The 17932-nt window shown below is 39.3% G+C and overlaps 1 protein-coding gene across 6 annotated transcripts; it reads right to left on the bottom strand.

The window, feature by feature from the left end:
* Nucleotides 1-1518: 1518 nt before the first annotated feature.
* PTGR1 (prostaglandin reductase 1) lies at nt 1519-17932 on the bottom strand. 6 transcript variants are annotated; one of them, XM_085567176.1, is made up of 11 exons: nt 13486-13624; nt 12794-12900; nt 10868-10913; nt 10043-10102; nt 8692-8859; nt 6302-6419; nt 5875-6030; nt 4115-4220; nt 3007-3125; nt 2467-2510; nt 1924-2067 (listed from the first exon to the last, which is right to left on the bottom strand). In XM_085567176.1, the coding sequence occupies exons 1-11, from the start codon at nt 13500-13502 to the stop codon at nt 2058-2060; spliced, it is 951 nt and encodes a 316-aa protein (XP_085423302.1). In that variant the 5' UTR covers nt 13503-13624; the 3' UTR covers nt 1924-2057. The 6 variants fall into 6 exon arrangements, with proteins under 6 accessions (XP_085423301.1, XP_021380727.2, XP_085423300.1 ...); XM_085567175.1 differs by lacking the exons at nt 2467-2510; nt 13486-13624 and adding an exon at nt 17915-17932 and having other exon boundaries at nt 1519-2067; XM_021525052.3 differs by lacking the exon at nt 2467-2510 and having other exon boundaries at nt 1519-2067; nt 13565-13718.

Raw genomic sequence — 17932 nt, 5'->3', positions numbered from 1 at the left:
TTCAACATGTGGAAAAAATAATCCAGGTATTGTTCCACTAACTTAGAACTTTGAGGATAATAAGGCTCACAGTAAGAAACTACTGCAAGACCTCAAACAGTGCCAGACAATGAGGGATAAAACTCATTATTCATGTGGTGGCAGTGTTCCTGATGTGTAACAGAAAACTTGGATTTTCAGGAGGATATAGCTATATTCCCCAGAGAAGTTCAGAGGCTCAGAGGTGTGTAGTGTTGGTTTTACACAGAAAAATTATATTTTCATGGTTAAACAGCCTTGCAAAATCAACTGCTATTTATGAAGCATAAAATTTGCACACATCAAGGGGAATGTACACATCAGTATTTTAGGAGAAAGCAGGCTGAGCCAGGATTTTTCTAAATGACAAATCTTTCTGCAACTCTAAGGGATAGGAACTCCATGTGGCTGTTCTTAGTTAATTTCCCAATCATCACTTTACTTGAAACAAGAGATAATTAATTCACTGGACTTAAAACAATTCAGTATTTTAGGAATTGCAAGCCCTCTGAAAATTCCTCAACAAAAAGCTACCACACAAGAGCACACCTCTATGCGGTGCATCTGAAGCCTACTGACAAGTTCCCTTTTTTGGTTTACTTCTTTATGTGATATGCAGTGGTATTAGACCACAGATCTTCCTCAGTGGCCAATGTAAAACTACAGCACAGAAGCTTACTCAAATTGTCAATTGATTCTCCTTCGAAAACACTATAAAGCTACCAGAATCTCTTCCCTACTTGTGCCAAGAGTCATTATCTTCCCAGTGGTCAGCTGACCTGCATTTCAGGGTATGTTTTGTCAAGTCCACTCAGCAAGTATTGTCAATCTATATCTTAAATAAATGTTCTCTTTTTGTTGACATACAGAGCATCTAATCCTGGCACTGCAAAGATATTAAAGCTGCTTGGGATATCTCTTCAAGGATCAGTAATGAAATCTTCAAACCAAAAAAGAAGTCCTCCACAGTGACTGAAAATGCATCACAATCACCTTCAGTGCCTGTCTGTATCCCATAGTAACATGTCATTGTTATTTTTCAGAACATCTAAGATATTTCGTATTGCCAATCTGTGTGTCTCCATTGTCTAGCACATTGTGTGTGCTGGGCACCAGTTTAATACAGCAGGGCCATCATATTCATCTCACCTTCCAGGAGAGCCAGGGTGAACACTATAGCAAGGTCAGCTCCAAGCTTGGACAACAACAAGTTTCTCAGGGAAATTAGTAATCTATCCATACCACCTGTACTGAGATCTGCTGAGATAAACAAGTCCTTGTAATATTTTAGCTCCTCTGTGTTAACCATAAAGAAGTGAGAGTGTTTCACAAATACAACTATAACATAAGCAAAGTATACATTAAAGATTTATTTTTCCTTCCCATATTCCCAGAATAACTGAGATAGTTACACTGCTTAATGAAAAACAAACAAACAAACAAACAAACAAAACAAAACAAAAAAAAAAGCCAGCTAGAGAAGAAGCTGGAATCCCCAACTGCTGTTAGCTAGTCCCCAAGTTTATTCTCTGCTCCTTGATACGGGTTAAAAAAATCCCCCTTGCACAGCTCTGGGCCAAATCAATGGGTAAAAATTAAATGTGCATTCAGTTAGCAAAGCTTTTCAAATTGATTTTCCTTGCTACAAGCCTGTTCATAGAAAGGTTCAAGCTATTATCTAATCTGTTCCAGTTTTGATTTTCAGCAATTTTAAGGTATTTTGTTTTGTGTAGCTCTGGCAAGCAGTTCTCAATTTCTTCAAGAGCAAAGCAACTGGAATATACTAAGACTTACTAGCCAAATTATTAATAGAAATTACCATCACCAAACATTCAGCAAAATGATTGAAACATACTGATCATATGATTTCACATGTGAATTAAAAGCATCTAACAGAAACACATTCTCCTGCGCCAGTCTCCCAGAAATATCTGATCTTCACACTTTTACAACAGCTTTTCCAAGATTTTCTCCCTTTAACATTCCTATAAAAGCCATTGGCATGTTCTCGAATCCTTTAGTGACTTGTTCATGGCACTTCACTTTTCCCTGTCAAAAGAAAATAGCTGAATTTTCATCCACAAAAACTGAATAAATTGCAGCAATATTTTCTCCAGCATATGTATTTCATTTGAAACATGCAAGCTGGCATGCACCAGGATAACTGCAAAACCAAGTGGGCTCTTGTGAGGATCTGCTTTTGTTGTAAAACCTGCTTTGAGTCAAAACAGGAAGTAAAAGTCACTACTGTAAAAACATACCAGGACAAATTTATTGCTACTTTGTCCTCAAACAATTGACAGGTAGGGGATCATTTCCCCAAAATCAGGCCTGTCTCTACCCATACAGAAGTACAGAATTGCAAATCCCATGATCAAAACCTGACCCATCCCAAAACCTCATGTTTCTAAAAGCTAGAGCCTCTTAGCCTTTATTGGTCACACTCACAAACTTCTCACAGCCATGAACTGGGTTACTAACTCAGCCTCCACCTAGAAAAATAAAATATAAGAAATTCCCTATTAAATCCCTTCAAAGCCCAGCTCCCAATACTATAAATTCATTCTTGCCAGTAACTTCAGCACAATACTACAACGGAAATCCTGGCCCATACTACAAATGACTGAATGAAAGATACAGGAACTACTCTAACTATGAAAATCTTCATCATCAGATAAGTGTTTTGAGGCATGTTTCTGGGAAATTTATTCTGTACAGGTATGAAGCATGTATTCTGGAAGCATGCTTCTTCAAAGCCTACATGTATTCTGGATTATATGTGAGCCTACAAGCTGGTATCACATCTCAAAACAGAAGGGGTCAGGCTATACTGAACTTTCTTTATAGTTTAAGTGTCTCTAGGATCAAGGCAGGGAGAAGGAAAGTATCATGCTGGGACCTCACCTAAACAGCTATGACACCTCTCTTGCAAAGATGGACTCTGCAGTATGAGTACACCTTATGAACAAGTGCCCCTTCCTTCCTTACCTCCATGACCCACTTCAGCAGGGCCTGCAGACCTTCCTCCCGGCGGCTGTTCCATCGGGTCACAAGAAACCCTTCCATTTGAAGCTCTTTGAAAATCATGGGCATCTGCACATATGGCCCTGCAAGAGAAAAGAACCAGCAAGCCACCTGTAATATCACTTGTATTTAGAGCAAGTCCAACACATAAAGTGAGCTTTTAGCCAGCAGAGACCACTGAATCACTTTCTTTCAGCCAGGAGCAACAGGTATTTTTTTCCAAAGAGAATTTCCAGCACAAAAGACCAAAGATTCATGGACAGTTACCTAGGGAGAAAAAGGCCTGATCAAAAAAGCTGTGGAGGTAAACAATTCTGTAAACAATTTAATTCAGAAATAAAGTGGCCTCAGCTTCACCTGAGAGACTTAAGCTGTATCTCAAAAATATTGTTTTAACACCTTGTTTAAAAGCCTGACAGGCTGTCATGCTCTGACTCTCAGAATTTAAGTTATAAACCCTAGAAAAACAGTTTCCTCAGTCACAAAAATGTGTGGTAGTCTCCTCATTACCAAAAGCCTGTTCCATTTTTTTAAAGCAATCTAACAGTCCAAAGCCAGTCAGCTACCAATGAGAATCAGTTCGCCTATTTATTTAGAAGGCACATCTGGAAAACTTAATGCTACTGAAAATGAATATTCATTCAGACACATTTCTCAGCAGTTTTATTGGTAGCTGAAATCTTACTGAGGGAAAAAAAATGAGAAAGCTTAAGCTGCATCATCTAACAACTGAGGGAAAACCATTATCTCATCTTAAAATACATACTACTGTATAAATGGCATCATGACACCACACCTGCCTTCTGCTGATCCAGATTTGCATAGGGCCATATGGAGTTCTGTTTTAAGTATTTTAGCCACTCCTTTATTCCTAATCAGCCGACGTTCACCGACAGTGTGCAAAAAGGAGGATGCATATACACACAAGGAGCATGGTCCCAGTGTTCCACAGCAGCAGTTAGTTACCCAAATGTATACACTTAAATGGCACGGGGAAGTTAAACAGTAGACTGCTGTTATGTCTTTCTGCCATCAAAGAGAAAATAATTTTAGACGCAATAAGGACCCTCACCTTTCTGAGGCACAGAGTCATTGTACTGAGAGATGGCGCCACAAACTGCAATCCTTCCATATTTCTTCATTTGGTTGATAGCAACACTGGCAAATTCTCCACCCACCTACAAGAACCAGAGCATGTGCAGCATTAGAGACAATCCAATATTCAGCATTGACTGTCAAAATCTGCCAACATTGCATTGTTGCACCAATAGGTTAAATCAGGGAAAGCAACTTCCATTACCCCAAAGACTTGGTGGATGCAGAAACCCTTGCATTAACACAGTGCTATGACGACTCAATCTCACCCTCTAAAAATTAGTTATGAATATAGGGAATTAGTTTTAATTCCAAATCTGTTTCCTGAAGCTTGATTTGGAAGCATCAGGCAGGACTAGCAGATAGATCCCTCCTCCCAAGGGTGCTAAGAAGCACCAACTCTGCTTTTCCCACATACCAGTCTGCAATTTTTTTTTTTTTACATCATGGTGATATAAACATCTTAATTTATGGTTTTCATTTCCAAAATAGGGAACAGGCATGAAAAGAAGCTTCTAATAGTGAAAAGCTGTGAGAAAATATACTGCTGTGCAGAACTCTGCACAAAAAGGGAGATACCTACATCAGCAGTCTCTATGCCAAATGAAAATTCCACTTTCTTAGCTCAGCAAGAAAACTGTCTTGCACAAAAGTTAGAAGTGAGAATTAAGGGAATGGACATGACAATAAAGCCTATTTAAAACTTTAGCAGCAGGGGACATGAAATTTGGAAGGCTAAGGCAAAGTGGCAGGAATTCCTGCCAAAGAGACAAGCACCTTGCCCTGACACCAAACATTCCTTTCAATTGCCAGAGAAAGGCAAAACACCATGGCCTTCATCCCTGGATTGGCAAAAGCCTTCTGAAGGAAAGACATGCTAAAGAGGTGATGATGGCTTCCTTTAAACCGAGTAGCTAGCCAGGGAGGCTAGCTAGTACAGTTTAAGGCTAGTATATCCTCTAATACCCCTGTGGCCAGGTATCATATTATTATCAGGTATAATACATATGTTAGGTATAGTAGGAAATCAAAAAAGACAGGGTTAGTTCTGTATCTTGAAAGTGAACTGACATGATTTAACTGCATTCATACTGTTAAATTTTCTTAACCTTCAAAACAAGATGTTCACGTTCAAACATCTATCAAGAACAGTACATAATCCCCATCAATTCCACCTGCATTTGGGAGATGTCAGAAACTTTCTGAGGGCTGCTCCAGTAGTTTTGCAAGTGGGTCTTGCTAATGTTTTGTTTATAGGTACCAATTCAGCCCCCATGACTGTGAGAGCTGAATTGGAGGAGCCAACTGGACTGGACATGTGGAGCCATCCACACCCATTCTCCTTTCAGCAATAAAAGAGAACTGCCTGTGGTGGAAGGTGGGGCCAGGAATGGACTGGATCAGTCTCATATTACTGTGACTGTCACTTCCCAAAATGTGCCATGCTTTTCAGAAAGTGAAGCAAAACTTCTCTCTCTCCATTCATAAACACTGCCAACAATCCATCTTTGCCTTTTGTGTTTTGTTCTTTCTATTACTGCTCAAGTCAGCTGCAGAAATATGTGTGGGAAGGAAACAGAAAACAAGTAAGCTCCTATAGAGACACTGCTTAATTAAATAGATCTCCATATTGAAATCCTGGTGTAGACTTCAATTAGATGATTACAATATTGAGTTCCTTCTACAGTTTAAAGAAAATGACAGCTGCTCAAGGCAAGGCCTTCTCTCTGAACTTACATTGTCAAAGAAACAGTCGTAGCCATCAGGAGAGGCTTTACGCAGTGCTTCATCCAGAGATTTAACAGTCTTGTAATTAACGACTTCATCAAAGCCTATTTTTTCCAGATAGGCAACCTTGTCATCTGAGCCAGCACAGCCAACCACTTTGCAACCCTGCAAGGAGAGGAGAAAAACATTTATAAACATGACCTGACAATACAGGCTGACACCCAGTGTGCTGGGTGAAGGGCTCACCCTTAAAGTAAGGCTGTTGTCACATATGAGCTCCTGAAACTTCCAGCTAGATTTGCTACATTTTCAGCAGTTTTTCCATCTCAAGACCCTAATGTAGGGATGCTTGTCCTACTGATCATTCATGGTCTTGTTGCCCTAATTTACAGCTACGTCTTCTCAGCAGTAAGTATGAGCAGTTCAAGCCACTCACCCCAATTTTAGCGATCTGCCCCACCACAGAGCCCACAGCACCAGCTGCAGCATTAACCAGTACTGTCTCTCCTGGCTTCATCTTGCAGACCTCCAGCAGACCAAAATATGCAGTGAGGCTGTAAAGAAAAGTTAAGAATGTTCAGTGAGAAACAGAAGACAGATAAAGAGACGTGACTTGACCACATTAATCCAAAATATTGTCACCACCAGAACAAGATAGTTTTCCTGTATTGTGAAAAACAAAACTTAATCCAGCCTTCTTAATCAGATTTTTTCACAGCCATCCCAGGAAAAAAACCAGATACACTGCTGGGAAAGAGATTGTTGTGACAGAAATCTCTCTAAGGTGGAAACAGCTTTCATTGTGCTCATTAGTTAAAAGGAGAAACACAGATAACTCTGCGACAACTCAGTACATACTGGAAGAGATAGTAAATCCAACATAGACAGAAGTCGCCAGTTGGTAATCTAATCTACTAGATTAAGTTATACTCGCCTGTCCAAGATTAAAAAAAAAAAAATGTTTTCCAATTACCATCTGAATAAGAGTTGCCTTAGGGCAGTTTTCCTTATCTGCTGTTAATAGCCCCATCAATGCCTGGCCACATGACTCAGAGATAACACTGTCCAGGAGAAGGAGGTGATTTAGGACACACCTTGTGACTCATAATGACCCATTGTGAGATGCTCTGCCCAAGGGGAGGAGCTAGGCATTCCCACCTAAATAAAAGTAGAGATTTCTAGACAGAGGGGAGCCTTTTCACAGGTTCTCCGAGAAGACACAGCAACTACATCTGCCATCCCAAGAGGACTGCAGCTACTCCAATTCGGACTGCTACCAGCATGCTGGCCAGGTTGTATTCTGACTTTGTCAGTAGCCTTTCCCTTTGTATTATTGCATGTATTTTTGTCCTTTTTCCCCTTTTCCCAATATATTGTATTTCTGACTTGGAGTCTCTCACTGGTTTTACTTTCAAACCAGAACAGCCACAAATCAAAACTGGCAGAAAAGGATAAAAAGGCTGAGAAAAACTTGCTGAACTGATGAGCTCACTGCTCCAGAGGACTACTGTGCTATGGCTACTGCGTGAAACAAAATGCTTAAGGTTGGAAAAGAGCTCCAAGATCACTGGGTCCAACCTTTAAGCAATTACCACCTTTTCAACTAAACCTTAGCACTAAGTACCACATCCAGCTGTTTCTTGAGCACTTTCAGGGACAGTTAATCCACCACTTCCCTGGACAGCCTCTTCCAATGCTTGACAACCTCTTCTGCAAAGAAATTCTTCCTGATGTCCAACCTGAACATCCTCTAATGCAGTTTGAGGCCATTTCCTGTTGTCTTGTCACTTGTTACCTGGGAGAAGGAACCCCCATTTGGCTACAACTTCACTTGTAGAGAAGAGTAAGGTCTTCTTGAGCCTGCATTTATCCATGCTAAACAAATCCAGCTTCTTCAGCTGCTTCTCATCAGACTTGTGCTCCAGGTCCTTCATCAGCTCTGTTGCCCTTCTCTGGATATGCCTCAGCAATTTAAAGCCTTTCTTGTAGTGAGGGGCCCAAAACTGGAAACCGTACTTCAAGTCTCACCAGTGCACTAGTAATCTGTAGGAACCACTAAAGTAGCTCATTGACTGGCCCAGAATCCCACAGAATTCTAATTTCGAAATTTAAGCTCATTTCTAAATTCAAGCTCAGAGCTTCCCACATGGTCTCAACTGAAAGAGCTAACTGAATCCCTCTATACGACATCTAGAAAAAATATGCATCTTGACTGATGCCAAAATGCAATCTGAGATGTTTTCCACCACACACAATTTTACAACCATTTTGAAAGCCTTCCAGATCATTATGACTAAAAAAGTCCTGATCTCACATAAAAACTACAGAGAATGAGGTAAGAAATGCAAGCAGATGACTGAGAGATTCTGATAGTATGTACAGATTTGAAAGCTTCTGTCTGCTGCAGTGCAATTCAAATGACATCTATTTTGCTGCAGGATACAGCATCTGTCTTTTGCATTTTTGGGTTGATTCTGGAGAGCCCAATCAGTAAAAGCAGACTAGTCCAGGTGTCAGTGAAGTTTGAGACTTTCCACTGAGGTAAACACAGACTGAACTCAATTCTTTCCAGCTCTTCCTGGATCCTCCTTTGGACTTAGTACAGCTCCACAAGGAGAGGCCCAATAATGTCCAAGGCAAATCTCCCCTGATGGGCCAAAGGATGGGCCAAGCTTCATGCCCTATACAGGGCAAGGGCATCCAGAAGCATACCTTTATTGCCAGTGTGAATAGGCAATATGCTGGTAGAACAAGACTAATGTCAATACAAACACAAAATGCACACCAAAATCCAGGGGATAGTTGCCTTTTCATCTCAACACTTACCCTGGCATGCCAACTGTTCCAAGAGCTAGAGATTTAGGCAGTGACTCTGGCCAGCTGGAAGGAAGGAGTTGTAGACCTTTGCCATCAGAGATAAAATGAGTTCTCCAGCCCCTGTCAGCCACAACAAAGGTCCCCACTGTGAAAGCAGGATTTTTGCTTTCTACAATCCTGTTTAAAAAGTAAAACAAACAAACAAACAAAACTCAAGCAAAACCACATCCAGGTTAGAAATCAATACTGGCTCTTCTATTCTTCCTATGATTCAGAAAATAGTATTTCATGTCATTATTTTTAACCTATAACTGCTGATGCTGTAGGTGTCAAGTGTCTGTCCTGAAATGTCTATAACCCCTCATCATGAGGAAAATACTGGCAAGATCATTTTTGATTCAGCCCCGCCCACAATAAACCAAATTTTCCCACACAAGTGCCAACTGTCTCTTTGACCAGTTTGGTTTGAGATCAGACCAGGTTTCTGTATGTTAGAATGCAGGAAAGAGGATGATGTAATTAAAACATGGAACAGCAAGGAGTTGCTGATTGGTTGTCTGTTCTCAGACAACCTGCACCTCATTTAAAAGCTGAAGATCCTGAAAATGGAGCCACTTGGGGTAATGAAACCAAACAAAAAGCAATATCTAAAATCAGGGAGATACCCACATCAGCAGTCTCTATGCCAAATGAAAATTCCACTTTCTTAGCTCAGCAAGAAAACTGTCTTGCAAAGGGTTAGATAAGCAGCTTAGAATTATTACAAACAGTTGACCTGTTCATCAGACTTGGCTGTTAATTTATCCCAATCCTCACTGTTTCTGCAGAGAAACACAAGAGTCAAAGGCCACAGATGTCCTGCAGAACAGCAGGAACAAGACAACAGAGAAATATGTGTGCAGCTACATTACCACAAGCTTGGGAAAAGGATGGATTTAAGGTTCTATAACTCTTTGGCTAGAGCTGTATCTTTGGTGATGTGGAGATATTTTCAACTGGAGTATATAGCATGCATGGCTGCTGACAGACAGCTACTAGCCCATCAGGTTTTAAAATGTGAAGTTCAAAATGTGTGCCAAGTACAATGGTTAGTCCTTTATATTTGCAAAATTTGCCTTTGAAGACATTATCGCCAGAAAAAACATACAGATTTTATCATAGGTCTAAATGCTCTCCAGAAAGGCAAAAGAGATTATTAGAGGAAAAACACATTCCAACCAGTTACAGGTAAGAATGTCAGTAGCAGAAGTATGTAGACACAAGTCTAGGATGGGTAACATGAGCTGCAGATGTCTCCAGTGTCAGCACATTCCTGTTGTGATCTGCCAGGCACACTGATAACAGGAACTGAAGGTCTTACCTGGCAACCTGTGTGCCTATCATTATGTCGCCTTCCTTCATGATCCTTCGGCTGTAAGGTCTGCAACACAGGCACAGCTTACTGTGGGCAACTTTAATAATGTTCCAGACACACTACAAAGTAATGGCAACTGTTTGACCCAGGAAGAGAGTATCTATTGTTGACAGATCACAAATAGCTTGTCATTGTAACAGCATAACCAGATGTTTTCCAGAGCCAGGTACTTGGGCATCCTGGGCAGGAGTGTTGGAGGGATGATAGCATTAACCTTCCCAGCATGGTCCATCACTATAAGAAGCCTGAGACCCAGAGAACTATCTCAGAATTTAGCCTCCACAATGCCTCGTCAAACCACCCAGTCTCCCTGTGCTTCAACTACCACCTATTGGGTATATCAGCAATGTCCAGCTTAAGAGTATGTGTCCTTAAGTGCAAGTTTGCTAAGTTAAATTAAGCAGGAATTGCTACGAGGCTGGAGTCTCATTTGAGTACACTGCATGCCAGTTGAAGACATGACAAGAAACAACAGCTGATTCCAAGAAAAGTCTAGGGCAGCAGAAGTGTTACCCCAAAGTCTACCTAAATCTGACACAGCTCCATATACTCAGTCTTGTAATTCACAAAACTCAATATATGTATTATGTAGTATTCATACATAATATATGTAAGTAATTCATATATTCAGTCTTGTACATTCTTAAAAAAGCAGACAAAGGCATTGGGACTCTGGCAACAGTGTGTGCTGCTTACTGTTGTTTTGAGGTTTAAATGGCAATTCAGATGAGGTGCTTTAGCCAGAAATTCAGAAAGGACAAAAAGGTATACCTCATGTAAGGATCAACACTGAGAAATATTGATTCAAGCAGCAACTCTGCAATGAAAGACAAAAGCAAATTCTTGCATATTAACAGCGCAGTAAAGCATAGTTTCCACAAGTCAGTCCTTTCAGCTAAATTGATAGGAACTCCTGACAGCTCAAAACCCCCATATCCCATCTTTGTTTAGGGAAAACCTACCAGAAACAACTACTCCAGTCATTAGTTTTGGGTTATTGGTATGCTGTTGAAAAAGAAACTTTCTCCAGTGTAGTTTTAGGAAACTACCTTATTTTCAACCTTGCTATTTTGCATGTGTCTTGTCCCTCTAGAGAAGAGTCAAGCAGCCAGAACTCCTAAACAAAATTCTCATTTAATTTTGATGTACATAAAATGTCATCCCATGATTCAGCCAGAAGAGGGTGGCACAGGTCAAATACAAACTAATTGGCTTCCTTAAACATAAGGCATTAGTTTATCTTTTTGAAGTAGCCTAATCCGCTTTACTCTCTCTAACAACACTAGTTTTTGGGAAAGACATTGTTAAAGGTGTTTTAAATTTCTCATTTATGAACCACTTTTAGTGGCTCATCTCCACCTACTAATATTTTTTTTTCATTGTCTGTGCTGCAGCAGTCTAGCTGGAAATGTACTCAGATGTAAGTACTTTCCCATTACTAGAGAGAGAGCAGAAAAGCCATGTAATGTAACAAGGAAGGCCATCACCTTGAAAGTGTCATTGTAGTGTGAATGCCTCTTTTTGCTTTAGGGATTAAAATAGGAAGGAAACATATACTCCACATTCTTAAATACACACAGGCATTAAATTTTTAAGTGTATCTGTAAATGTAAGAAGAAATCTGTTTTCAAACATTTAAGTTGTAAACATAATTGGTACTTTAATATCCTTCTGCACAATTCCTTCTACACCCCTTTTAAAGTGTGCCAAATTTTGTAAATGACAAGTGGTGAGATGAAGCTGAAGAAAATATGCTACAAATGTCCACATGAAACCAAAAATCAAAGTTCATTCTTTTTTTATCAACTGCTCTTGCTATTGATATGATGCTAAGTTATCATATTCCTTACTCTTTTCAAAACAGAGGAACACAGGAATAAAAACTGTCTTTTTTTTTTTCTATTTATATTCAACCTTTCTTCTTGTTGCAACAGATCAAATAAGATAAGGACTGTCAAAAAAAAAAAATATTTTGAATGCAAGCACTAATCTTGCCATCTTACTTCTTGAAATAAAAAATCAACCTTCATTGGCTCCACCCCTGAGGTCTTTCAGCTACAGGCTCATTCCCAGTACAGTCACTCTGCTCTCCTCTAGGACTATCCTCAGTATTTTCTCTATAAGCATGAAAAATTCCACAGAAAATGAATTCCTATAGGGTATCATATTCTCCATCTTTTTCCAAGGGATTTTGCAAATTAAAGTAGATAAAAACATTTTACTGGTAAAACATGTTAGGAACTTAATACAGTTACTTGACTGGGTCTGAGTCACAGTCCACTTCTTGTCTTTCTCATTGAACAAATTCTGTTTTCCTTCTGGTTGTCAGTTTTGAGGCCATATCAGTTTGGTAATTTTCTCCATTTGCAAACACATTCAAATACCTTTTTAATCAAGCAGCAAGGGTGATTAGGCAGTATGAAACTGGGAAAGGAATGCCACAACTGCAGTGCAATGGACTTAGAATTCAATCATTGCTTCTAAGGGCCTTACCAGAAGGCAAGGTGTCTTTGAAACAACCAACTCCATCAGTGTACTTCTTCAGCAATTGTCTTCTCTGTTAAGGTGCATGGCTTGTGGTAAGCCAGCAATTTTGGAAATTCAAAGAGAAACATCCCATTTTATAGATCCACAGGCAAACATCAGCAAGCATATAACCTCCAGAAAAATTAGTAGTAAAGGTAGCACTCTGCTCACCTCCATCCTTTAGATTTGGTAGCTCTATATTTTTCAGGTCAAAGTCACTGGTTTGGGGAAAACCATCAAAATGCTTCTTTAGAACCCACGCCTTGGCAATCACCATCCTGTACAACGAACACAGACAAAGCACACCTGTCAAAGCAATGCCCACCAGTGCTCCTGGGACTGGTTTAGATTTCATCAGGCAGAACACCTATCTCAATAATGTGCCATTACACAAGAAAGCCTCTGCTTGTCTCTGTGGTAATATCACCAGGTTAAGAAAATGTCAGAAAAGTCCCCTCACTGTTTTAGCAATCTAGATCTTCCTGTGACCTGTGAGACCTCTGCCTGCTGGCAGCAAGTCCTCATGTGGGAAGTCATCCCAGCAAAATGTGTAACTCCCACTCTAAAGATACTAAAGAAGGAAAATCTACTGGTTTTAGGAGGAAAAAAATCCCTTTAGATAATCAAATTTAAAACTTTTGTCTATTGCCCCCATTACCTTTAGTAGAGGCTATCTACTGAACCTAAACTTTTACAAGCTTGAACCAAAGTGCAAGTGAGAAAAACAAAGGTAAGTAAGAGTTCTTTCTGTGATGCTCATTGAAAGAAAACACTTCTCCAGTTGTGAAGACTGGATCTTGGAATTGGAAGCACACTGCTACCATACATTTTCTGTACAAGACAGAAACGAACAAATTACTTGCATTAATTCAATCCTCATAGGTCCTCTTCCCTTCTTACACCTAAGTGAATCAACAAGAAAAAAGAAAGAGAAGCTTATACTTAGAGCAGGCAGATGAAGACTGGGTCTTCTGCTGACAAGTCAAGAAAAAAACTGGGTCTTCTGCATCTGCAGAGTCAGTGGCTGGCCTCCTTCAGTCACACACACTTATAAAAGATGAAAATGTCTGCTGTTGGTAGGTACCACCCTCAGTACACTTCCCAGGAAGTAGGTAAACACAGCCTAAGGCACACCCACTGTGATTCACCATTTTGCAGTTAAGATTTAAGCTCAACCTTTCAAATCTGCCCAGTTCAGTGTCCAGCCAGTTGCACAGGCACGTTGTAAAGCACGCAATGCTAAATTGCATAAAATCCATGGTTCTAGAACCCACAAAATACTGCAAGACAAGACTATCCATCTAAAAGGAGTTTCTTCAAATTACATTTTACCTATCCAGTCCTGAAATTCTTAATAGTTCTACTTCTGTGCAAAAATAATTAAAAATCAATGTCCATTTCATTGCTCAATTCATACTTTAACACAGCAAATACATTCTCCACTCATGGTGTGTGCCCTGACATGTTCACTGTTCCCTGCACAAGGAGAGCTTGTGTGGCTAAGCCTCTATGTGTGAGCCACCTTAAGAAACAATAGCAAATGTTGGCATTTTGCCCCGACGATGTTGCAATGAGGTATGTAGCAAGAGAGAAAACTTTGTGCAGGGGACCATCTTCAGCTTTTGTTCTTTTTCTGAAAACGCACAAGTATAATATGAAGGGTGAAAAGTGTGAAAAAAAACAATATATAGCAATGTGTTCAGCTACAAAACCCATGAAGACTGAAGTGCTAATTAGTAGCAAGGACCTGAGTGGAAAAAAAGCAAAATGTGTTTAAGGATGCACATGCAAAGATCAGGGAGAACAGGTCAAGCTCTCCACTATTTAGATAAAAGAGTAAGTCACCAAATCCAGAAACTAATCAGCCCTCGACAACTTTCTGCGATGAAACAGAGATATTCCATGTTCCTCAATGACAAAGAAACACAAGTTAAGGCTTCCTGCACCAGAAGTGTGTGCTGGGGAAATCACCTTTCACAAAATGAACTATCATCAAAATCGAAGTACCCCACAGTAGGTAAGTGGGCCAGCTTTTGTTTCTACTGCTTTATGTATTTACTTTGGTGTCAACAGTGTTTGGCTGTAACAAAAGATACCATGACACTGCAGCGACAACAAAAACAGAAAACATGTTTACAAGAGCAAAAGCTGAGTTTAGAGAAACACAAAACTGATCCCACTCACTAGCTTACACTCACAGGCATTGAGAAGGATTTGTCCTAACTGTGTGCCCTGCATTTAGATAGGTATCCAAGTGCTCCAACCAAGAATGACCAGGGACAAAGAGATGCTGTCCAGACCGACAGCATTCAGTGATGCGCCATTTGTATCCCGGGGGAGCCACCAGTGATTCAGAAATTACTTTGTCTTCCATCTTGTCACGTGTTTGTGAATCATCAATACCGATTTTTGTCTCTGTTCTCTGTATGCCTGCAAGGCACCAGCCCTGTGCTTTACTTTCCCCTATCCTATCTTAGTAGCTTGAGTCTTCACGTCTGAGTACAGAACTAAGAACTTGTTACTTGCTTCAGGCTGTCCTTTGTTTTCCCTACCTGGCCGATTCACACCTGCTGTCATCATGACGATCCGCAAATCTACGTGCCATAGTACTGGCCATTTCTTTTCCGTAGTTTCTTCGGGTGCTTCTACTCCCAGATCTCCTATTCACACGAATCCTCACCTTCTTATCAAAGATCTCTACTTTTTGGAATACACGGGGTTTTTTCTGCAGAGCAATGATCCTGCCTAGGAACAATATTGAAACACTAATTTCACTATACCGTTTTTTATTATATTTAAGCCTAATTTTGGAAGGAGGACAAATTTTCTGTCTACTATTTATCTTTTCTCTCCTGAAAATGATTTTGCTTCATTACATCCACTTCAATGCTAGGAGAGTTTGCTGTAGGTCATAAAGCAAAGAACCCCAAACCAAACAGAAAACAGAGGTGCATACTTGATTAAATGGATCCACAAACTGATTTCCAGGTTAACAAATCAAGACGATTTTGTATGTTTAGATACAAAATCATAAGAAGTCATAAGGACTACACTGCTTAAGCATATTAAATAACTCCAAAGGATAAACAGCAGTGATAAAACACTTATGAGTTCCAGCTAAATCTTACTGGACTAAGTATGTCATAGCCACAGTTTCAATTCCAAGAACAGTAACCTGCTCTTGTAAACTGTAATACTACTTTGTTTTCAATGTCAGTAGATTTGTATAATACATTTATTTTGATGGTTGTATCTTAGTTAACCAGGAGTTATGTGATTTTAAAAAAATTTTGTAATGAACTACATTTGATTAGTTAAAAAAAAGTCTGACTGAGATTTTAGCTGATTTTGATTTAGATTTGTGTTGGCTGAATGCCAGAAGAAGACCCTGAGAAATTACGTCACTGCAACTGCAGAAAGGAACTCCATGAACCCATACCTCTTAGACAATCTAATCAATAAAGAACAAAATTTAATAAAGAATTATTCAATGGTTATCAATTAACTAGAGATTAATTAGAAGTCACAGAAAAAGAAAGATAAGGAGTCAAAAGGTCTGTACATCCCAGAAAACTTGACTAGTACAGGTGCAGATGCAGTAAGGGACCTATTTCATAGTTGAGAATACTCCAGAAAACTTAATCAATAGGAATTGTCCAACCAGGACAGTAAGTTTAATAAAGCACTGTTTAGCTGGATAAAACTTGGGTTATCCATAAAAAAAAAAAAAAGAGATTAAATGTTCTGGAAGTACTTAAAAGAAACAAACCATATATATTTTGATGCAATAAGTAAGGCAGATTTTTCAGAGTGTCAATAAAAAATCTTGAATATTATAGTGTATATAAATGCCTGAAAATTGTTGGTTTTTTGAACAGGTCTCTGCAAATAAATTCCAAATATGTTCCAAATTTTGACTCAAAATTGTTATTAGGAACATTCCTCTAACAGCTTTTTGATAGTAGATTTAAAACTCTTTGTTTCACTTCTGTGTGTTTTCTGTATAAAGTGTTTCATAGACCATTATAATCATTACAGTAAAGAGACTGCTATGATAACTTGAGAAGGAACAGCACAGAGAGTGATAAGAAGACACCTTTAAAAATAAAGTGATGCACTTCTGCTTGATTTTCTTACAAAAGAACCATCAAAGCCTTTGCTGAAATTTATGTCCAAGACAGCATTTATTCTTGATGTCATTGATGTCCTTCAAACCCTCCTTGCCTGTGGTCTAGCCCATCAAGTTATCAAATAATAAAGACTATCAAGGAAAGAGGTAATGAATTGGGAAGTCTTGGCTTTTTGCACTAACAATGTATGTAACAAAGCAAAGATCCCACCTGTATTCACTGCTGCAAACTGCAGCAGGGCTGAAAGTGAAAACAAAGCACCTTCACACAGGTAATCATAGCTCAGTCCCCAAAATCAGCATGAGTAAGGATGTTCACAATTCAGGGGAAAATGGAAAAGAAGGAGGAAGAGGTGAAAACTGGAATACCATAATACATACTAGCAACGAGAAAAGAAGAGAACAGACAAGTCTGAGAAAACTGAAATAGTTTCAATACACTGAAGACCTAACGGTGATAGCTGAAATCTGGGAACCATCACATTAAAGCAGAAAAGCAGTAAAGCTTTCAAGACAACATGAGTCAAATTAGAAAAGTTTACTTTTCTTAAATAACCTTAGTTGTTATTCCTGAGTGGTGTGGTATAATTTCCTAGCCTGGACTTGCCCAAATCTAACCTTGAGGACAAAATCCTTTTTGAAACCTGTCAATTACATTAGTTAAATTCAAATTTTGGGTTCGTTTAACAACTCTTCTTCCTGGCAACCACAGTTTGCAGATATGATTGTGGCACTTTTATCTCCATTCTGAAGCAGTTACACCTATGCTCACACCCACATTGGAAGAAAAGGGTATGATTAAAAGTTGAGTAAAGTGTATCTCAGACAATTAATTTGTAGATTGGTTCTAAGGAGAAATTCACCCATCACCACAACAGCAAAGTTTTGCTGGCAATCATAATCTTTTTTTTTTTTTTCCCCAGATCTAATTTATTAGTCTTCTGCAGCATTTCAAAGCAAAGTGGTAGCATAAGAGACAAATACCTTAAAAAACCCCCAAAACAAACAAACTAAAACAAGCAAACAAACAACAAAAAAAACCAACCCACAAAAAACCTCCCAAACTAACATAAAAGGACTTCTTGGCATAGATACTGCCAAGGGAGTAGTAATCCAGAGGCTACCTCAGGACATCCCATACACATACAAGGATTACCAATTACCTGGGAGTGAATATGGAC

Source organism: Lonchura striata, chromosome Z (genome assembly GCF_050655825.1).
Source record: "Lonchura striata isolate lonStrDom1 chromosome Z, ASM5065582v1, whole genome shotgun sequence".
Lineage (NCBI taxonomy): Eukaryota > Metazoa > Chordata > Aves > Passeriformes > Estrildidae > Lonchura > Lonchura striata.
Note: the sequence above shows the minus strand (reverse complement) of the source record. Positions and strands in the feature narration are given on the sequence as shown.

Excerpts from the sequence above, each read along its gene's own strand:
- PTGR1 (XM_085567174.1), bottom strand. Across the intron at positions 10,914-12,793 it reads ACCAAATCTAAAGGATGGAG|AGTTGCTGCTTGAATCAATA; the intron begins GTGAGCAGAGTG and ends CTTTCATTGCAG. Across the intron at positions 8,860-10,042 it reads ATAGGCACACAGGTTGCCAG|GATTGTAGAAAGCAAAAATC; the intron begins GTAAGACCTTCA and ends CTTTTTAAACAG.